The 23,887-nt window shown below is 35.9% G+C and overlaps 1 protein-coding gene across 1 annotated transcript in view; it reads right to left on the reverse strand.

Moving 5' to 3' along the window:
• Positions 1-23,887, reverse strand: part of LOC128234112 (electrogenic aspartate/glutamate antiporter SLC25A13, mitochondrial-like) — a 34,828-nt gene that overhangs the window by 2,604 nt on the left and 8,337 nt on the right. The window contains exons 8-19 of the mRNA XM_052948126.1: positions 20,681-20,819; positions 19,759-19,852; positions 18,973-18,993; positions 15,369-15,453; positions 13,887-13,980; positions 12,963-13,171; positions 12,312-12,392; positions 11,072-11,212; positions 8,954-9,092; positions 8,099-8,257; positions 4,375-4,465; positions 1-3,825 (exon numbers count right to left, since the gene is read on the reverse strand). The exon at positions 1-3,825 is cut by the window's left edge and continues 2,604 nt beyond it. Of these exons, the coding sequence (XP_052804086.1) occupies positions 3,654-3,825; positions 4,375-4,465; positions 8,099-8,257; positions 8,954-9,092; positions 11,072-11,212; positions 12,312-12,392; positions 12,963-13,171; positions 13,887-13,980; positions 15,369-15,453; positions 18,973-18,993; positions 19,759-19,852; positions 20,681-20,819 (1,425 nt within the window). The 3' untranslated portion in view covers positions 1-3,653. The remainder of the gene's footprint in view (positions 3,826-4,374; positions 4,466-8,098; positions 8,258-8,953; positions 9,093-11,071; positions 11,213-12,311; positions 12,393-12,962; positions 13,172-13,886; positions 13,981-15,368; positions 15,454-18,972; positions 18,994-19,758; positions 19,853-20,680; positions 20,820-23,887) is intronic.

Genomic DNA, 23,887 nt, shown 5'->3' on the forward strand with positions numbered 1-23,887 from the left:
AGTGCAGCTTTAACGCTGAAAGGTCCAAAAACCTTCTATATTTTACTGTTGCTTGTTACCTTGTGTCTTTAACTCCAAGGATTATGTCTCAGATTTGTGCTCTATTTATAATAGATTTCATCTTTAAGATCACTTTAAAAAAATAAGCATCTCATATATAGTATATTTAAATCTAATATACCAGTATATGTCCATCAATTCATTGTAAAGATTTAGTGTTTAAGTTATGTGAGCAAATTTCAACATAATTCTTGTAGCTAGAATGAATTCACTCCAATTTCCCTTCAAGATCATTATAATCCTCTCCCTAAATTCAAAGCTAAGTTACCCTACACAAGTTAAATAGCCCTCAACTCTCCAACAAATCACAGACTGCCATTCATATTCAAAATCTTCCATACTTAACAATAATTTCCAAATCAAAAACTTCCGGGCTTATAATTCTAATAATAATTATATACATAGTCAATTGTTCAGAACTTTATACATTGTAAACAGCATTGTTGGTAACCATCAGAGTTGAAATAGTTTATAATGTGCTCATATATTTAAATCTAACATGTATAGCTGAAACACAAGTCTCATTTCTGGCCCCAATTTCTCGAAACTTCTTAAGTCCCTTAAAAACAGGATTAAGCTAATCTCACTATTTGTGTTCTTCTATAAAATGTGTTATATTTACTTCTTCAAGAATTTTTAAAAATTATGTAGGAATTATCTGTATGTTTTTCAGAATAAACCATTTTTCATTTATCAAAATCCATTTTGAGTATGTATTTTGGCTAATTGAAATAAGCGACTTAAGCCTGTTAAGCTTAAGAACTTCCCAGAAATTGGGGCCTGGTTATTAATTCTGCAGATTACATGTGTATGATGAAACTTCCAAAATATTAAGTATCTGAAAGTTAAAATCAATGGCGTTAACAACTTCAAGTTCTAAACAATTGGCCCATCTTTAATGCTGCCTTTTTACATATATATATGGTAGATTGTTAAAGTTTCGTTGGGAGCTTACAAAATTATCTATGCCATCGTTTATACAAGACTATCATCAGTAAATTAATAATCGGCATAGTCTACAAATAACAAATATTAATCCCTCGGGCAACTTTAACAATCCACAGTAATATTGAAGGTGTTACCCTGTAAGCAATAATGCCTAATATCCCACTTTCTCTCCATATTCTTGGGGCCTGCTTCATTTGTTTTTTAGTTGAAACTTAATCCTAAATCTGTATGAACAATGCAGATGGCAACAAGCCTTTTTTTCATTTCCAAATCTCATAATTGTTTTTGACTTAAATGTGTTACTGAAGAATTTAAAGTATAATCATTTGTTTTAAGTTTAAGTTACAAAAGTAACACATAAAAATTAACAGTACTTTCATAACAACAGCTGGGGTAATTTTTCATCTATATATACTAACAACTTATATGGAAACATGTCTCATAAAAAACAACGCCTTTAACTTGTATTATCAACTGTACCACTAGTAGTCATGAAAAAAGTACAGTCGGACCCCATTGGCTCAAATTCCTTGTTGGCTCGAACACGATGTAAAGGACTGATTTCTTTATACTGAAGGTAAGCATTCCTGCTTGATTTTGAATTTTCCGAGGCTCGAGATATTTTTGCTGATCCATTGGCGTTCGAGGCAACTGGGTTCTACTTTATGTAAAATATATGAAAGTTATATTCGAAACTAGAGGTGTCACGATAATTTTTGGTCTTCACATGGTTTCCTCTGATAGAAACATTTTGAGTCAAGAAAATTATTCCATAAGATCTTATTTCCCATCATGCTGGAGTTTATGATTATTAATTTTTACCTGAAATCAAGCGTTTAGTGACGAAGAGTCAAAAGTAATCAACATGGCTGATAAGAACAATGAATACAAAATACTAGTAGTTCATAACAAAAAGCCGAACACTGAAATATGGCAAAACTTTGGATTATAATTTGACTTAAAACATAAGAATAGAATCCATTAATTTCCGTTCAATTTGCAACACATATGTAATAAAATAGTGGTGATGGAGTCAGCAACATCACTTTCAACATTATGGTCATTTACAGTCATATGATTAAGATATATGGTTTGTTTTAGCAGTTTGCATTTCAATAATAGAGCCAATAAGTCTTAATCCATCTACAGTTTCAATGAAGCAATTTACCCTCATACATATCGGGCTTATTGCTTTGTAGTGCATTACACAATGGTATGCTTTTGGCATATTATGACATTCCTATTAAACACAGAATGCTACGAAAACTTCCAAGATCTGTTATTCCAGGCAATATCTATTATTCCTAAGTATGCTGTAGTTGAATGTGCCACAAACATAATATTAGGGGACTAGCCAGGATATTAAGGACAGGCTGCAGAAGAGGGACAGGGTGCTAAGGGGAAAGTGGCACACTGTATTGGGAGCTGTGAAGAACTTGAACATTGTAAAATTGACAGAACATGTTAGGAATTGTGTTTAATTGAATTAATATTCGGTTTCAAGTGCCACATTATGTAAAGTCTGCATGTATTGATACTTATAGTGTTAGTTTAAATCAAAACAAAATAAATAGTTGATCATCTTAAGCATTTAATTCTTTGAAAGCATAAGGGTGTTAATGCTGGTATCTATGTCCGCAGAATGCTGCCACCCAAAAAGGACAGGGTGCAGTACCCTTCCAAAAATGCTGCAACTAAAACCCTAATATTGTTTATGGCGTTTTATGGCATTGAATTTACATATTAATACATGGTTACCATTACCCTGAAGAGACTGGGAATGCCTTTATAACACAGTCAGTATTTTGAACTCTCATCTCAAGATATACATAACTCCTTCTATTTATATCTGTAAGTTATGTCCATCTAGCGCAGGACACATCAATTTTAGAAAGAGGTTTGTGTCCTGTGCTAAAGAACTTAAAAAATCATATTCAATCTGTCCTTATCAATACCATGAAATAAAAAGAAGCAAAAAACAAAATTAACAGAAAATACTGTTTACTGTTGAATCAAAATTGTGTTTGAAAAAAGTTGAACAGTTCATCAACCTTTTAAACCATAATAATAAACAGATCATCAACCAAACAAGAAACAATAACAGGTGATTTAACACGGGTAAAAAAAAATAACCCCACCAAAAAATATGTCAACAACATTTCTCCATAACTCAAACATGCACTTATAACATGATTTACAATAAACACGGGATTTGGACCACTACTGCAAAATCATTTAATTATGCGGCAGATTAAATTTTTTATATTTTGCCCAAAATAAGTCTCAACACTTTCTGTCTGTCTCCAGTCTGAAGACTATTGCAAAAACACACACAAATGCAGCCTGCTTTTTAAGTAAAAAACAAATCAATAAGGTGCATTTCTCCCCCCAAAAAAACATCTCTTATCTGCATTAATCCCCCGCAAAAAAAAATGCTTAATTGTATTTTCACTACAACACAATATTAAGATCATCATTAACAAGGGTTTTTTTAACAACAAACATGTGGTAAAAATTGTTGCAAACAAAATAAATAATAAAAATATATATCACTGTTTCTTGACACGTATGACATTCATATCAAATGACGAAAAATTGTCTTTAATTGTTTTACTAGAAATCTAAGCACCTAGGGACCCCATGTTTCACGAGCCAGTTGACTGCACTGGATTGTGGAACTTCGGAAGACAAAGACCAAGCTTGCTCTCCATGCCATCGAAGGTGGCGAGTGCGAGACGGTATCCCCCGATATGGTCGGGGTTTCGAGACAACTGCTCCTGGAGATGTGTAGGCTTGGCTGCTGATCCCTCAGGACGTCTGTAAAGAAAGCAAAAACAAATCTTGGTCTTGATGCTATGGATTCAAATCCTCATTGTCTGATTTTAATCCTTCTTTAACCCGTTATGCTTTTACAGATCAATATTCATTGTTTTTGCACATCAAAAAGCATTTCTGTTGAATGGGGCTGAACAAGAAAATGACCACACCATGCCAAATGGATAACGCAAACACATGAGAATATCCTTTTTTAATTCCAAAGTAAATGAAAAATAAATAATGGAATTTTCAAGTTTTCATAAATTGAAGTTAAATAATTGCACATTGAGTTACCACAAGTGTGATATTCTATTTATATCATAAATAGTGAAATATGGCTATAGAGTGCGCACATTTCCAACGATAATCATTCATGGCATCACTTCAAAAATAACTACTCTAGCTAAGTATCAAATATATATAACAATGTTATTTCATGGTGGCAACATCATTTAATATTGTTCGTTTGCGCTAAGAAATTATAAAAAAAAAAAAAATTGTTTGAGCAAACTCTTTCCCATTATTAAATAATATTTATAGTAGTTTTACCTTCCCCCAAAGTCCAAATAGAATGTTCTCTGCAGCAGTTCATAAGTGAGCAATGTGACGCCAAACTGGGGGGCTGACCGCAAACAACGGGCTGAAATAACAAACACACATGTAGCGGTTCATAAGTGAGCAATGTGACCCCAAACTGGGGGCTGACCGCAGACAACGGGCTGAAATAACAAACATTTAGCGGTTCATAGGTGAGCAATGTGACCCCAAACTAGGGGGATGACCGTAGACAACGGGCTGAAATAACAAACACACATGTAGCGGTTCATAAGTGAGCAATGTGACCCCAAACTGGGGGGATGACCGTAGACAACGGGCTGAAATAACAAACAAACATTTAGCGGTTCATATGTAAGCAATGTGACCCCAAACTGGGGGGCTGACCGCAGACAACGGGCTGAAATAACAAACACACATGTAGCGGTTCATAAGTGAGCAATGTGACCCCAAACTGGGGGGATGACCGTAGACAACGGGCTGAAATAACAAACACACATGTAGCGGTTCATAGGTGAGCAATGTGACCCCAAACTGGGGGGATGACCGTAGACAACGGGCTGAAATAACAAACACACATGTAGCGGTTCATAGGTGAGCAATGTGACACCAAACTGGGGGGATGACCGTAGACAACGGGCTGAAATAACAAACACACATGTAGCGGTTCATAGGTGAGCAATGTGACCCCAAACTGGGGGGATGACCGTAGACAACGGGCTGAAATAACAAACACACATGTAGCGGTTCATAGGTGAGCAATGTGACACCAAACTGGGGGGATGACGTAGACAACGGGCTGAAATAATTAACACACATGTAGCGTTTCATAAGTGAGAAATTTGACACCAAACTGGGGGGCTGACCGCAGACAACAAGGTAAAATAACTAGAAACGCCGCAATGCGACGAAACCAGGTTTTTGTTATGGGCAATCAGAAATTATAGCCAATTAATTTGTTGTATGAGCAAGTTCAATCTGCAGCTTCATATAAGCTATATTCACACTAAGATTCATCACTATCCATCAATTCTAACTAAGTTGTTGGGCAGAAAAACATTTTTCTATTTTTAGGAACAGTGACCTTGACCCCACCTCCCAAGCTAGCTCTTCACATAAGCTACCTTCGCTCTAAATTTCATCCATATCTATCAATGCTTACTAAAGTTATTGGGCAGAAACCATTTTTCTATTTTTAGTAACAGTGACCTTGACCCCTCCCCCCACAAAAGAAATTCCAAGCTTGCTCTTCACATAAGCTACTAGTACCTACACACAAAATTTCGTCAATATCTATCAATCCTAACTAAAGTTATTGGGCAGAAACCATTTTTCTATTTTTAGTAACAGTGACCTTGACCTTAGCTCCACCCCCCTCAAAAGCAATCCCAAGCTAGCTCTGTACATAAGCTACATACACACCAAGTTTTATCAATATATCTATCAATGCTATCAAAAGTTATTTGGCAAAAAACCTTTTTCTATTTCAAGTAACAGTGACATTGACAGTAGCCCCACCCCACTCAAAAGCAATCCCAAGCTAGCTCTTCACATACTACCTACATACCAAGTTTCATCAATATCTGTCAATCCTAACTAAAGTTATTGGGCGGAAACCATTTTTCTATTTTTCGTAATAGTGACCTTGACCTTAGCCCCTCCCCACTCAAAAGCAATTCCAAGCTAGCTCTTCACATAAGCTACATACACACTAAGTTTCATCAATATCTATCAATGCTAACTTATGTTAATGGGCAGAAACCATTTTTTCTTTTTTTAGTAACAGGCGACTTTGACCTTAGCCCCACCCCCCTCAACGCAATCCCAAGCTAGCTCTGTACATAAGCTACCTACACACCAAGTGTCATCAATATCCGTCAATGCTAACTAAAGTTATTGGGCAGAAACCATTTTTCTACTTTAAGTAACAGTGACCTTGACCATTTTTCTATTTTAAGTAATAGGGACATTGACCTTAGCCCCTCCCCACTCAAAAGCAATCCCAAGCTAGCTCTTCACGTAAGCAACTTACACACCAAGTTTCATCAATATCGATCAACGTTTACTAAAGTTATTGGGCAGAAACCATTTTTCTATTTCAAGTAACAGTGACCTTGACCTTAGCCTCACCCCCCTCAATAGCAATCCCAAGCTAGCTCTTCACATAAGCTACCTACACACCCAACTTTCATCAATATCTATCAATCCTAACTAAAGTTATTGGGCAGAAACCATTTTTCTATTTTTAGTAACAGGCGACCTTGGCCTTAGCCCAAACCCCCTCAAAAGCAATCCCAAGCTAGCTCTTCACATAAGCTACATACACACCAAGTTTCATCAATATCTGTCAATGCTAACTTAAGTTATTGGGCAGAAACCATTTTCCTGTTTTAAGTAACAGTGACCTTGACATTTTTCTATTTACAGTAATAGTGACCTTGACCTTAGCCCCTCCCCACTCAAAAGCAATCCCAAGCTAGCTCTTCACATAAGCAACTTACACACCAAGTTTTGTCAATATCTATCAATGCTAACTAAAGTTATTGGGCAGAAACCATTTTTCTTTTTTAGTAACAGTGACCTTGACCTTAGCCTCACCCCCCTCAAAAGCAATCCCAAGCTAGCTCTTCCCATAAGCTACCTACACACCAAGTTTCATCAATATCTATCAATGCTCACTAAAGTTATTGAACAGAAACCAATGTTTGACGCCCGCCCGTCCGCCCGGCCAACGACAACCTCATTCTAATAACCCGGTTTTCGTTTAAAACCTGGTTAACAAACACACATGTAGCGGTTCATAAGTGAGCAATGTGACCCCAAACTGGGGGGATGACCGTAGACAACGGGCTGAAATAACAAACACACTTGTGGCGGTTCATAAGTGAGCAATGTGACCCCAAACTGGAGGGCTGACCACAGACAACAGACTGAAATAACAAAACACACATGTAGCGGTTCATAAGTGAGCAATGTGACCCCAAACTGGGGGCCTGACCGCAGACAACGGGCTGAAATAACAAACACACATGTAGCGGTTCATAAGTGAGCAATGTGACCCCAAACTGGGGGCTGACCGCAAACAACGGGCTGAAATAACAAACACACATGTAGCGGTTCATAAGTGAGCAATGTGACCCCAAACTGGGGGCTGACCGCAGACAACGGGCTGAAATAACAAACACACATGTAGCTGTTCATAAGTGAGCAATGTGACCCCAAACTGGGGGGCTGACCGCAAACAACGGGCTGAAATAACAAACACACATGTAGCGGTTCATAGGTGAGCAATGTGACACCAAACTGGGGGGGATGACCGTAGACAACGGGCTGAAATAATTAACACACATGTAGCGGTTCATAGGTGAGCAATGTGGCCCACAAAATGGGGGGCTTACCGCAGACAACGGGCTTAAATAACAAACACACATGTAACGGTTTATAAGTGAGCAATTTGACCCCAAACTGAGGGGCTGACGCAGACAACGGGTTAAAATAACAAACACACATGTAGCGGTTTTTAAGTGAGCAATTTGACCCCAAACTGGGGGGATGATCAGAATTATGAATCGCAAGGAAATCTAAACAACAGCAAAATCTTTTTTTCAACAACAAAACATTCCCTTTTTACCTCTCTCAGTTACTAAATGGTATGAAAATTTACACCAAATGTTTTGAAATTGTCTCTATGTCAATTTTCTGACAAAACAACACAAACCTGGTGTTCCCTTCCAGAAAGCTGCGAACCCTTCTTCTTTATAGATTTTGCGGGCGCAGTCAATTACCCCGGTGTATGTAGTCTGACCTTGTCGGGCGGCTACCTGAAGACGGGTCTTGATCACATCAGCAGGGGTTGGGATGGCAGCAGCTGGGGCACCTGGGTAATTAAAATATTTCTTTAGGATTTAACAAAATTAGGACATCTAAAGTCCCTGAATGTTTGAGAATGCCAATGAATGGTTGGTAGATTTAACCCATTCTACTCATGTAAAGGATTCTTGTTTCATAACAGATTGACATTGATAATTATGACCTATTATGACCTATGATAGGAAATAAAAAAAAATCCAAGGAATATATTTATGCATATTTGAAAATGAATCAGTCCATTCGCACATTGCACATGAACAATTCAGCAAATGCTTTACTGATTACTTTCTGATGCCAGATTATCATGCGGGAATCTATTCTTGAAGTTCAAAGATCAAATCTCAACTAAAATCTAAATGCACTTTGAAAGGAGAACATAGCAAGAACATTTTAACTGGTGTATAGGTAAACAAGAGTGCAAAGGAGTGAACAATAATTCTAAATTGTTCTTTTTATTCAGTCTAAAAATGGTCAATAATAAACCTAGAGTAATGGGCCTTAAAATACAGGTGGGTTTTGTATTTGGCAGCAAGAATGCTGAGTTTCGTTTAAAGATCTTTGAAAAAATATTGCTTTATGGCCAATGTTCAAGTTTTTGCACATCAATTGACAGCAACACTGACAATGATGCCAAAACTAGTGACACCAGGGTCGCAATACTATAAAAAAGATTTTTCGAAAAAACAGACAACTAAAAACCCACCAGCCATGAAAGCAGACAGCAGCAGTGTGCCTGGAGTGTTATAGCCATTCTCATCAGCAAAATACTTCTTAAAGTGAGCATAGGCAGGAAAATAGATGGCAGAAAATGGGATGTCACGTAGGAAACAGGCTCGGGAACCCTGGAAATAGTATCAAAATATTGGTCATTTCAAGATCAACTAGAAATGCATCCATAGTACACAGAATCCTCCATATGCCATGTTTGTCAGAAAAGCAAGGGCCATTTTTTTTCTTCCATTCTCCATAAAAATACATCTTAATCATGAGTTCTGCAACTCAATAACATTGAATACCTTTCTATAAGATTTCATGAGTATATGACTAATAATTTTGTTATGAGCGACACAAGTCTAACAAGTTAAAAAATGCCAATTTTTGCTTATTCAAGGGTCATAACTCTGGATATACTAAGTGCAACGGCAAAAAAAAAATTGCAGGTGTACAACTTCATCACCTGAACAACATTCCCCCTAAGCTTTCATGACTCTTGGTCTGAAAGTTTTGGGGTTTTGCAAATTAAAGGGACATAATTACAGTTTTTCTAAGTGCAGCAGAAAACAAAACCACAGGTGTACAACTTCATAACCCTTTTAACATTTCCATAAGGTTTCATGACTCTAGGTTACAAGTTTTGTAGTTTTGAGTGACAAAGGTTTGCATAATGATGAAAGATGGAATCATGGATAGAATCATGTACGGACTCACACACACACACACAAGCACTGACAGACAAGCCCAAATCTATATGCCCCCCATTTTTTCAGGGGGGAATGAAAACGAATGAAAAATCTTTTGTATAACTAATAATATTAATGTCCAATCAGCATTCATATAGAATTTCAATTGATAAGAGTATACAATGAAGAGGTATCCTGTTTCACATAATATGTATGCTGCTATGAAATGCTACTTTGAAGCAAGAAGTAATTGACAATAAACGGTTTACAGCATTCCACACTAACATTGCCCTCGGATCCATAGGACACCAAATTTCATGGAGGGACACCAAAACGTCAGTCAGGTGTCCCACCAGGACCCCAAAATTTTCTGGCACAAGGCTATATAGAAAACAGAAATAAATGTTTAATTCATGTATACTGAAATAAGAGCTCATCTGTTCTTGTTTTACAAGTAAAAAGGGGGAAAACTCAATATTTATAAAAGCCAGAGTTATGCAACTTGCTACAAATGTGTGTTTTGTCGCTGACAAAGTGTGAACTGAACTTTCCTTTGAATATTTTGTACAGTTTTTTGAGTCATGGGCAAGGCTGAAGTTTTTGCACCAGGAAGTTGATGCTAGCCATCAATATTGCCCATCTTTAAATGACATTATGGCAATCAAAATAGCCAGATTTTTTTTTAAAAAAACAGATGAGCTCAAATGTTTTGTTTGCAAATTATTGAGCACATAAATCAGTATAGTACAAAATCATTGATAAATGTGACGTTGGTTGTCAAAATTTTCACATATTTATACTTATTTTCATTCTGTTATTTTATGTTATTATACCTCACTTTTGTCTACAATGCTAAAATCCCATTACCCAAAAGAGATAAATGAGAAACATTTTCAACCTTTTTGACACATGACCAAGCGAAAGTTCACTGTCAGGTCATGTGACCGCAGTGACATTTTGAATGTCATATAAGGGCAAATAACTGCTTTAATAGTTTAGCAAAATCATGACGTGATTGCCTCCCTTATACACATACAGCAGTGACGTCACTATCCAATGTGTACACAAAAACATCAGACAACAGTTTTTGAAGAAATATTAGCATAATTAACATTGGAATTGTGTTCTAGATATAATTACTTAATTATATTTTGTTTAACTTGTTTAATAAAATTCATTTTAAAACTATTTTATGTACTTAATTTTGTTGGGTATAATCAAATAAATATCATATGGCAACATGTGTGACATTGATATTGTCAACCCTCGAAACGCCTTGTGTGACATTCTGCTCTCAGGTTGACATTATCAATGTCACACATGCTGCCATATGGTATTATTCATGTCTTAAAATTTTAGAAGTTTATCTGTGAACGCCTCATATTGTTACAAAATTGAACAGTAATTTTTCTTGCTATTACCTTATAAAGCCCTAGAAAACCCAACTCTCGTATAACACTGATAGCGCTGACTTTCGACTGCCCGACAATCTCGCCCGCTACTTGGAGACGGATCTTCACAATTTCTAGTGGGTTGGTAAACATAACCTGAGATGCTCCCGCCTGGAATAAAACACAGCGTTTAACAGAATTGTGTATAAGCACCTTTCAAAATGACAATAGTTCATTTGCAGTTGCAGTTTGCAATTGTGACAAAAAGTACCAAGAACCGACTGTCAACACAGTGACCCATAGAAAACTAGAAATATAATACCAGGGTGGCTTTGGTGACAACATAGAAAAAAGAATAGGTAGTTGAACTTTCTATGATAAAAAAGTAGGGAATTTAGGAGTTTTGTACCTCAGTTTTAGTTTATTTTACAACATTTTTCTATCTGAACAAACATTTCTTAGTTTCATCACAGGTTGATAAAACTACATCCTGATCGACAGTTTAAAGTAGTTGAGAAGTATATTGTCATCAAGCCATCTGGAGTCGGCAATTGGACTCACATGGAAATAAGCCAAACAAATTGATGAATCAAGATAAAAACTTTTCACCAAAACACAAGAGGGCCAAATTGGCTCTATAAAGTTCACCTGATTGGAAAAAGGGCTTGAATGTTATTAATCAGACAACATACTGGATGCCGCCTTCCCATATGACACAGGTGAAACTATAATACATCCCGATTTTTACACGGGCGTATAAAGACATCAAAATATGTATCTATTTAAAACATTACCATAGGGCCATAACACTAACAGCACATTGTTACTGTGAATAAGTTCATGAAATTTGAAGTTGATATCTTCATTAATTGATTGTTAAACAATAAAAAAAAAAGGTTCTGCATGGAACCACTTTTATTGAAGGAATTAGGATGAAGACCACCAAAAGAACATTCCTGTAAAGCATGGTTGAAATTGTCGAAGAGGTTTAGGAGGAGAAGTTGTTGGAAGGAAATTTTGATGACAGACGGATGGACCAACGATGGACAATCACCCTAACACAATAGCTCACTCTGAGCACTTTGTGATAAGGTGAGCTAAAAAGGAAAAAACAAGGTGGATAAAAAAACGGCCTTTTCACAAAGTCGGAAAGTAACACAATGAAGGAACACAGGAGAGTCTGTGAACATGTGGGAATAAGCTTCCTGTTAATCTTTTAACGAGTTTCAGACAAAATACCCGTAATTAAGATTTTGTGCGACATACTTACAATACCCCCAGAGAGCATTTCTGCCCACAATGATATACTGCCATCTGGGTTACATAGCCGGTCTCGCATCAGATCATTCATCTGAAATATACAAGCATCTTGTTACCAATTAAGATATAAAAAGAAACCGAGCACACATTCGGATATGACACCAATTTCTCGAAATCTCATAAGTCCCTTATAACAGAATAAAGTTAATCTCATTTTTTTTGGTTTTGTTTAATTTGTGTAATATTGACATTCTTAACAGTTTTAGTATTTTAAGAGAGAAATTACCTTTGTGACAATTTTTATTTCGTAAAATAAAGATTAAATAAAGAAATTTGGCTTAATGAAATAAGCTAATTAGATAGTTATCCTTAATGTGTTTCCCGAAATTGGGGATTTATTAATCATGAATTGATTCGGATCACTGATACAAGCATGAGTTGAAACTCATCATCTGGAATGAATTTCTTTACATCTTTAACTCTTGAATGACATAACAATCGTTTATACTGTATACAAATGAATGAGGTCATTGGGATTTTAAAGTAGTTATTTTTTATTTCCAATTGGCAGTGGTGCTTTACACAGGAGCAGCTTATAGAAGGATTTAAATCACTGATTCCATCCACACTACAGATATTTCAATAAAATAACTATACATACTGTAAGTTTGATGGCCTTTTCCGGAGCTACACCCACAAGCTGTGGGGCCAGACCCCTGTACAAGCCCAGAAGTCCCTCATGTCGTATAACCTTCTTGAAACAGTCAAAGCTGTTCTTGTACATGAGTTCACCAATCATTCCACCAGCACGCTGGTTCTGAATCCGGGTTTTCACCAAGTCAATAGGGTATACGGCTGTGGCTCCCGTGGCTGAAAGGGTTAATTAATTGTTTGTTGCTTGTTTCCTTTTCAGTAAATGCCAAGTGTAGAAGTCATACATACCTCAATATCTGAGGTCTTAAGTATCACTATGAAATAAGTTAAAATGAAAGGGGCAATTACTCTATATAAAATTTATAGAGGTTTGTAATGTTAACATTAAACCATATATCACTGAAACTGTAAACCTTTTCATGGTTTATTGTTTGGACAACACATTTTTGGTAAATTCTAACTCAATTAGGTGGGGTGTATAAATACTTCTTTATAATAATCAAGCTATCTTGACACAACAAAAAGCATTGTATACAGGTTTCAACTGTGCACTTTTTAAAGTATTGGGCAGAATGTTGAGAACACTGTTAAAGCAACAATGTTGTTAAATAAAATGTTGTTAACTTTCAAATCTTTAATACTCAATACATGATCTGCTCAAAAGATGGTCACAATGAATAAAGATGAATAGAGGATATTTGTTGATTTCAGTGTAAGATCATATTTTATTTTACAAGTGTTTTCACAGGGCGCAAAGCCACAAGTTACAATATAGATGATCACAGGTCAGTCATTAAATTAGCATCAAAATAAAGTTTTCTTTGTATTTATTTAATTCTAAAAATATTTATTTTATTTAGTTCTGAGGACCCAATCATTCAAGCCAGATAATGCTCAACAGAACTTCATTTTGGTACGAATCAAATGTTACCTCCAGCAAGAGCACCGAGTCCGAATCTGTAGAGACTCTCAGCGACGGTGAGTAGAAGGGTTCTCTCGGCTCCCTGCTCCAACCTTAGATCTTCCTGAAAATAATAGGAACCAGTTCATCACCATTTGATTGAATAATTTTGCTAGGCAAGGCTTCTTCATGAAGAAAGTATATGATAGTATAATTTGCAAATTATAACAGAGTTAAGACATAGTACACTGGCCTATGACAATTTGATATACAACTAACATTTTTGAGTGACATGAACTGTCATGGCTAACATAAATGACCAAATAAAAGAATACTGTATTTTATATCTATAAACAAACACATTTCAAAACAATTTTTTGAGTGTTGTTTTACAAAAATTGTTATAGCATTTTGTGTTGACAACAATAATTATTGTAGTGCGATTGTGGTCATATGATGGAATTACAGAGTAACCGTAGTAAGGATATACGTGTACATGAATATTAACTGGGCTTCAAATATATGACTTAAACATGCACATCACTGAGTGAAAACCAACGCTGGCCTGTTCGTTGATCTTCAGTAGATTAAGGGACATAACTCAATAATTGTTAGTTGATCTTCAGTAGATTAAGGGACATAACTCAATAATTGTTAAAGTATAAGTTACGCATCATGCTATACATGTACATATTGTCTCTGGCAATTAATCAAGTTTTGAATGTATTTTAAGTTATGGCTACATGCCATTACGGCTTAAGTATTTGCACAACACAATGGCAACAACTACACCAAGGCAAACCTCCAGTAATTTTGCTTCGATTAAAATGGTGGTGTAAAATAGTTTGAGAATTATATGTCCTTTTTCTTTATTTATTTTTCTTTGAAATTACTGGTTCTTGTCTTATATTTATTATCAAAACTAAAGTATGATACATTTCTGTGTAAACATGATTGTGCGCTGTGTCTACCTTGGACCCAAAGATGGAGTTTCTACGATTGACCTGGATTTGGAAGTCAAAAAAACTTCAAACAAATAACTTCATGTAAAACATACAAAAACAACATACATACAAGAAAAAAAACTTCAAACAAATGAGTCTCTGTAAATGTGTTTTGTTGTATCATCTTCTTGAAAGTTGTGGATAATGAATGTAACAGACTGCGAAAACCTGTAGACCAAAATAGCTTTGTCGTTAAACTTCAACTGTAGTCTTAACTCTTGCTTGAGCTAATATATCATGTTTGAGTGACATGAACTGTCATGTTTAAATGTATGACAAAATGAAAGCATACAGTCAATCTATGGTTTTAATTTAATACATTATGAACAATACTTGAGCATGTTTAGGTAAGTGCAGCAGAAACAAACAAACACAGTGAAGCTAGAAACTTATAAATAAAACAAACAAAAAGCAACAGCTTTTTACCAACAACACAATAATACAGATGTGGTTATGATTATCCCTCTGTAAAAACTAAGGCAAATCGGGGGACTTCGGTATATATTACCTCTGCAATCTGCATCTGTAGTGAGAACGGAGTTTCCCGGCCTTCCATGGGAGATAAATCCTCCAGATCCTGGTAAGTCAGTCGCCTGCAATGAGACAGTGAGGAGGTTTGGATTAATATTCATGTATGTAATACAAAGACAACATTCCTAGATAGTGGTCAGGTTTTAGCAGAATACAATCTATGGCGCAGGTAATAGCTTAAGTTAACTTTACTGTTGAAAGTTTATGTTTAAACAGTAAATAAAGTTTGACCAAGATATTGAACATTAAGTTGCTAAGTTCGACTACAAAGCCGGTCAATATTGTTACCATTGCACTAGATTAACATTTAATCTAAGTTTGCTCATAATATAGAACTTATATGTAAAGCTAAGCTTGTTTAAATTCCTGAAGCTATGTAGTAGTATAAGAATTCAGACTTGTTGATTAATCCATGTCTCAATCTCGATGACTGCATAAGCTTCTTATAGCTCAAAATAAGCACATTTTTCTGTACCAATAATCAAAAAGAGTTTGAAGATTAAATAATATTTGCTTTCAAAATTTTATTGGAAAACATAGTTAACTGTTTATTTCATAGTACAGATCAATGGATTTAATAGTTATCAAGTCAATCATGTTTATGAGAAATTATTAAGAATTATAAAAACATTTTTGGTTGATTGTTCAGAACTTGGTTAACAGTTAGAAAAGTAAAGAAAACAAAATCCTTGTTAACCCTTGAAGGTAAAATAGATCATGATGAGCCCATACACATATGTAAACAAGAAACGCCACAAAGTGATGAAACCAGGTTTTCATTGATTCACAAAAGAATTTCAGCCTGTGTTGTGAGAACTATAACTAAGGTGTGTTGTGTGTATGTAATAGTATATGCCAAATTGCTTGGAGGATATACACAGAAGACAGTGATAATAAGAGTAACCAATGATATTCGGTTTCAACTTTTTTTATTTTTTAGCAACAATGACATTGACCTTGACCCTAGGGGCCCCTTTTTTATTTTTAGCAACAATGACATTGACCTTGACCCTAGGGGCCCCAAATGCAATCTAATCAAAGTTCTCCATAAACTCTTCCTATATATCAAGATTCGTCACAATATGTCAACTCAAACTAAAGATATTTAGTTTCTATTTTTAGTAACACCATGACTATGACCCAAGGGCCCCAAACACAATCCTAGGAAAGGACTCCATAGACTCTTCCTATGTTTCAAGTTTGGTCACAATATGTTAACCCTAACTAAAGATATTCATTTTTGACTCTATTTTTTCAATATTATTAGTAACAGTGACCTTGACCCTAGGGGACCCTTCTGCAATCCAATGAAAGATACCAAGTTTGGTCACAATATGTCAACCTTAACTAAAGATATTCAATTTTTTAAGTGACTTTGACAATTACCATGCTCCCACACATAGACTATGTGAAAACCTGGTTAATAAAACTGGAACAGCACAAGCAGTTGTCTCCCACTTGCTGGTAATGTAGAAAGGCAGTGAAGATTTAAAGTTTAACAGCAATGACGTTAACTTTCATAAAGATATGAACAATTTGCCATATGTCTATTTAACTCCCAACCAGGAAAGAGTGAGTTTTCCATGGAGAAGCTAGGCAGAAAGGTACAATATAGCAGTACTAAACATAAGCAGAAATTATAAAATAGCACTCTAAGAAGGTATATAGTGTTCTCAATAAGAACCGGCTGACGGCAAAAAATTGACAGTTCAGGTGGCATTTGGGCCGGTTCGAATTAGGTAGAATAGATAAATTTTAAGGAGAATGAGTAGCAGTTGGTGGGTTACTTTTTCTTTTGGAGACGGTTCAACTGAGAACCAAAGATATACCTTGTGTGTAGCTAACACAGGAGATATACCTTGTGTGTAGATATACCTTGTGTGTAGCTAACACAGGAGATATACCTTGTGTGTAGCTAACACAGGAGATATACCTTGTATGTAGCTAACACAGGAGATATACCTTGTGTGTAGCTAACACAGGAGATATACCTTGTGTGTAGCTAACACAGGAGATATACCTTGTGTGTAGATATACCTTGTGTGTAGCTAACACAGGAGATATACCTTGTGTGTAGTTAACACAGGAGATATACCTTGTGTGTAGCTAACACAGGAGATATACCTTGTGGGTAGCTAACACAGGAGATATACCTTGTGTGTAGCTAACACAGGAGATATACCTTGTATGTAGCTAACACAGGAGATATACCTTGTGTGTAGCTAACACAGGAGATATACCTTGTGTGTAGCTAACACAGGAGATATACCTTGTGTGTAGCTAACACAGGAGATATACCTTGTATGTAGCTAACACAGGAGATATACCTTGTGTGTAGCTAACACAGGAGATATACCTTGTGTGTAGCTAACACAGGAGATATACCTTGTGTGTAGATATACCTTGTGTGTAGCTAACACAGGAGATATACCTTGTGTGTAGTTAACACAGGAGATATACCTTGTGTGTAGCTAACACAGGAGATATACCTTGTGGGTAGCTAACACAGGAGATATACCTTGTGTGTAGCTAACACAGGAGATATACCTTGTATGTAGCTAACACAGGAGACATACCTTGTGTGTAGCTAACACAGGAGATATACCTTGTGTGTAGCTAACACAGGAGATATACCTTGTGTGTAGCTAACACAGGAGATATACCTTGTGTGTAGCTAACACAGGAGATATACCTTGTGTGTAGCTAACACAGGAGATATACCTTGTATGTAGCTAATGGCATACAAACTGATAAGTGAAAACTGATAGGTGTTGGCCAACTATATAAAACAACACACACATATATGTTCAGTGCAATCCACTTCATACAGCACACAGATAAAACATCACCATTACAGCCCCAGTCACACTAGACCTTTTGATAAAATTACCTGTGACTGCAAATTGTGAGCAATCGTAAATAATGCTACAAGTCATGGGTGATCATTAGCACATTCGACAGTCGTTGCTGTCATCTTACATCGTACAAGACAATCATACGGAGATTTTCATGCATGCACACAAATCTGGCTGAGACTGTTTCGGTCAGCAACAATTGTAAATTGTCAGTCTTTAATTTTTTAAGTTAATGCCTAAGTTAAGTTGTATGAAAGTCTTTCACATTTCAAGAATTGTGAACAGTCTTCAGTTCATATACATCTGACATTGAATGCTGGTAGATTTGAGTATCTTCACTGAGTCCTTTTTTGATCCGAAGATCACCTGCGGTTAGTCGCTCCATCACTCAGAGATGTGATTGACCTTGCAGCTGAAAGGCTGATAACCATTGTAGCAATAGGTTCTGGAGGTGCTTTAGTCCCCTAACGGGTGTCAAAGGGGTTGAAGCACCCTACTGCAGAAGCAAAACTGCCTCCTAGAAGCCCTTTTGCAAACTGTCCAGACTTTACTTCTTTATCAGCTTTTTTTGGTCCCAGGAGCTATTAAATCCGCGCAAACAATTACCTACTACCATTTAATCATCCCAGTCACAGATAATCTTATGAAATCATAGATCTAGTGTGACTCGGGTCTAAGCAGGGCATCAAGAATACGTGTCCTAGCTTCATATCAAGCTGTACCTACCCGATGTGCTTGTCATTAGCTCTGTAGAAAAAATATATCATTATATGAATGCCTCTTGATTGAAAATATAGCACTGAAATTTAAGAAATATATGATACACTTATAAAACATAGTGCAATCCACTCTCACTTGAACTACACGGCTTCTTCAGACTTTTTACATCCTCCTAATCCTGGGCCCATGTTAACAAATGGCTCAAAAACCAAATTCTAAAATTGAAAAATATACCATTTATATTGCGTTGTCCTTACAAAACATGCTGAAACATTCAAGTGGTAACAACTACAATTTCCACCATCAATGTCCTGAAAACATGGTGTAAAAATAATGTCTGAACTCCAGACTACAGACCATTTGCAGTCACAGCCCAAGGTCATATATCCATATAGTCCTGGTTATTGACCATAAATAGGACTACAGTCAGATATGTTTTACTAACCTCAAAACTTATCATAACATACTCTTTTTCATGTCCCACAAATAGAACAACAATCAAGTGACAATAAATAAAGAATTTGTTTGGTGTTTTCAGACTAAGTCACAAAAATACCTGCTTCTTTAGTCGTTCATTACACAATTTTGAATTAAAACACAAATCAGAAATCTACATGCCTAGACAAACCCAAAAAGTGGGTCGTGTAAGGCCAAACAAACCATTTATTCATTGTGGCCTGGGTTTCATTTTAAGTCAATCCTGATACACGATATTGTATATGGTTACAATTATAATGCATATGGCATAATGTCAACCAGTTATTCTGTAACTAGCCGATTATGAATACTTACATAGACTGGTGTCGTAATTGTACAAGCTGAAAGAGGATGTCAATCTCCATGGGTGTGATCTGGGGGAACTCCTGTGACTGGTACATCAACTCCTCTGTAATATGCCAAACACAAACATGTAACTACCATATGACACAATCAAACACGGAACAGCTTGTGCTATCATAATCAAAGTTGATGTTACCGATCCCTAAAACCACATAAAGCTGTGTTATTACCAGTATCAGGGAAGGTTGTAATTGGCATAAGTGCGAATTACAGTATTAAATGAAACATCTTTTCTTATTGTAGAAATAATAACTGTAATAAGGTCATAATGAAACTACAATCAATTTACAACTGTTTCTAGAACAAACAATTTGACCAAATTGAAGATGGCCACTAAATCTGTGTAGAATCACTTCAAGTCCTACACAGTGACTTCCCTTGACAAGAGTTGCGTTTAATAATGCAAAGGGAAGTAAGCCCTGTGTGGTGTTTTATATCAATTGAGTACTGCTTGTAGAATCAAGCCTATCATGTTGATAAAGTACATGCATGTTTGTACTTCAGTATGCCAGTAGACTTTAACAATCACCATAACACTTAAACAAAATTACATATGAACATACAATAAATTTAAGAAAAACGTTATCTAGCTCTGCAGTGTATTATCAATACACGAATAATTACACCGCTTATGGACATTTCATTCATGATTTGATAGCAATAGTAAGCAAATTCATGAAAACTTGAATTTTCATAATTTTATTGTTCTTACTTGTATATGATGCACATTTATGATGATAAAAGTAAGGTTACCGGCATGTTGCTGAAATGAATTATTTTTAAAAAGTATGTTAACACCTGAGAGAGTCAACATTACTTTCCTTGCAGACTAAGAACACAGAACGATTATTATTGTTAGTATGCATTAAAGTACCTTTCGTACAAGCGCCCTCCTTGTCTCTCTTTGTGGCTGCCATGTAGATCTTCTTCATCAGTTCCATGTTGTTGAGAAGGGAGATAAACGCTGTGAAGTATGCGTAACTTATCTTTTTATGGAAGTCTCCAACCGCTATCTGAAACACGGGAAGAATATTTAGTTCAAAGGGGAAGTGCTGAATATAAATATTTCTGAGTAAATACAAACAAGCATGGCTGACAGATGCTGCATGCTCAAGTGAGTAAATTTAAATTGCCGACATGCAAAACCTCAACCAGCATTGCCACCAAAGAACCAGTCATGTATTGGCGAGATTTCATGCCTTGCTTTCTCAGTCAAAGTTTCTAATTGCCACCTGAGAAGACAAGGAATTTAACTAAATTTTGAGGTTTCAAATGGTGACAATTATTTTAATAGTTATTCTAGGTTATATTAAGTCATTCATTCCAGACTATATAACATAAATAATAAATCATATTTTACAAGAATATGTTCGCATGTTATTTTCATGAAATAATCTTTAAAAGAAAACATTCATTTGATGTATTAAGTAGCAATCCCAGAATGCAACGTTTCATGGCAGCTTTCAACATAGAACTAGCAAAATGTACATACTTTTGCAAGAATTAAAAGCATACCATAAAGACACAAGTTTCTGAGAACAGTATGAAAACTAAATCTGATAGATGATTGTCCAGAACTTTGATTAAGTTAACAATGTGATTTACAACATCATTTGTAACTTTTAAAAGTGAAATTTTTTATTATGTGCTCATATTTTGGAATATAAACAAGTAGAGCTGAGACAGCTGTATCAAAGCTTGTTTGAAATACAGCAGGTCACAAGTGTATCCCTTAAATTTCAAGAGCAGTAACGATTTTGAAAGTTAAAAACATTGTTAACTTTACCATTCTGATCAATTGGCCCAATGATTTAGCTATAGAACCTTTATATTCCTAGGTTTTACATCTAGTGCAATGAACTAGAAGAGGGATTTATTGCCTTGTGCCAACATTTCCAATAATAAGACTACAGAATCTTGGAAGTGTACTTCTTTTCTATCTGGTTTCATAAATCAGTAAATACAATGTATAAACGATTACGAATCCTTGAAATCTATGTTAAGGCAATTCTATAAATAGACTGAAATTGAGGTAAGTCTTGTACATTTTATTTGAATTCTACAATAACATGTAGTATATGACGACTTGTATGTCTAAAGCACTAAGCAAATGATATCTATAATACAAGAGCACCATAATGTGGATGTCAACGCTTGCCTGTTATCCTAAGTAAATAATGTGCAGGGCCTTTCCCAGGCTGTTTTACTACCTGGTGACCGAGATTACAGAATTCAGGTGCCCACGTCCTCGTAGCTCATCTGTTAAAGTACCTCCAATAAGGATAATAACATAAGATTGATTTGTACTCAAAATCAAATGCAACACTTTCATGCCCGCATCTGACATTGTTTTTGCCTGAACACTCCCCCTTCTGCACCCACCCCTGACATTGTTTTTGCCTGAACACTCCCCCTTCCGCACCCACCCCTGACATTGTTTTTGCCTGAACACTCCCCCTTCTGCACCCACCCCTGACATTGTTTTTGCCTAACACTCCCCCTTCCGCACCCACCCCTGACATTGTTGGCGCCTGAACACTCCCCCTTCTGCACCACCCCTGACATTGTTTTTGCATGAACACTCCCCCTTCCGCACCCACCCCTGACATTGTTTTTGCATGAACACTCCCCCTCCCCCACCACCACAGACATTGTTGGCGCCTGCCTGAAAATTACTTGATCAATATTTTAGTAGAGTTATGGGACTACAGATCTGCATATTCATTATTGTCAAAGTGAACATGTGTTAAAACCTTTCTGTTAATGTGTATCTTTAACCTTAAAACATTAATGAAATTCAAGTTAAGACAAACTGTAATAATATTGCATGTCAATGACACAAATGCTATGAAAATACATAGAAATTTCTCATTGAACTAAAACAGAAAAAATTAGTATGAAATACACAAGTAGCCCATGAAAGGTAACAATAGACACATACTTCCATTATATTTAATCAGTGTAGATCTGTAATTTGTAAGAACTTACAGTGAACATACACGTACATAATATCTGTAAGGTCCTTTTTGAGGATACCGATTTTAGATAAAAACCGCTAAAGACTACTGATTTAGCTTGTTTTTACATGGAAACAGCTTAAGATTATCAATTTAGCTAGATTTTAATTTGAAACTGCTAAAGATTACCAAATGAGCTGCATTTTACATTAAAACAGCTACAGAGATTATTTCTTACTGTTTCAAATGGAGCAACAGGCGGTATCCGAAAAAAGGCCTCTAATTTTCTTGTATGAGAGACTGTATTATTAATTGAAATTCATCAGAGCCAAACACAATTACGCTTTCTATTGTTCAATGGAAAACTATCACTAAAGAATATAGAATGCCTGTGACTGTTGAAATCCATTACATTGTATAAGTGTGACAGTTGTGCTACTGAACCTTGTTAGAAGCCCGTTTAAGTTACTGCAACTTCACTAGGAAGCACACTAATGTCCAGAATAGCTTGTGATGCCTTTATGAAATCAAGCTGAACTCGAGAACAAATTAAAATTTAAACCATTTGTATCAATGAGGGACAGTGGTAACTATTAATAGAAATTTATATTATTGGGAAACCACAGTCTCGCAAATATCTCGAAAAATGTCTACCTAACTCAATGATTTTCTTAATATGAAGCATAATATCACTGTTTTTCTAGGGTTTTAGCAGAGTTATTGAAGCAGGCTGCACCCTGTCCTTTTTGGTAGCACCCTTACGTTTCACAGTGTGACACAATATGCCCTTTTCTCCTTTAGAACCCTGTCCCTCTTCTGCAGCACCCTGTCCTTTATGAAATCCTAGATTTACATAACAAGTTATCTTCTGTGTGAAACTTGCTTATTCATGTTTCATAAATTCTTAATTTAACTTGAATGACCAGCATAACAGCAAATTACTGGTCCACAATATTTAAAGTTACATGTTCATCGGTGGCATAGCTATCAATATATATATGTTAACTCCATGCATATTTCATCTTGAAAATAATACTTTGTAAATAAACTTTGAAGTTGTACTATTTGTGACTGCCGTATTTACCATACTGTGAGCTGGTGCAACATGCAGAAGACAATTTGAA

Source organism: Mya arenaria, chromosome 5 (genome assembly GCF_026914265.1).
Source record: "Mya arenaria isolate MELC-2E11 chromosome 5, ASM2691426v1".
NCBI classification, from domain to species: domain Eukaryota; kingdom Metazoa; phylum Mollusca; class Bivalvia; order Myida; family Myidae; genus Mya; species Mya arenaria.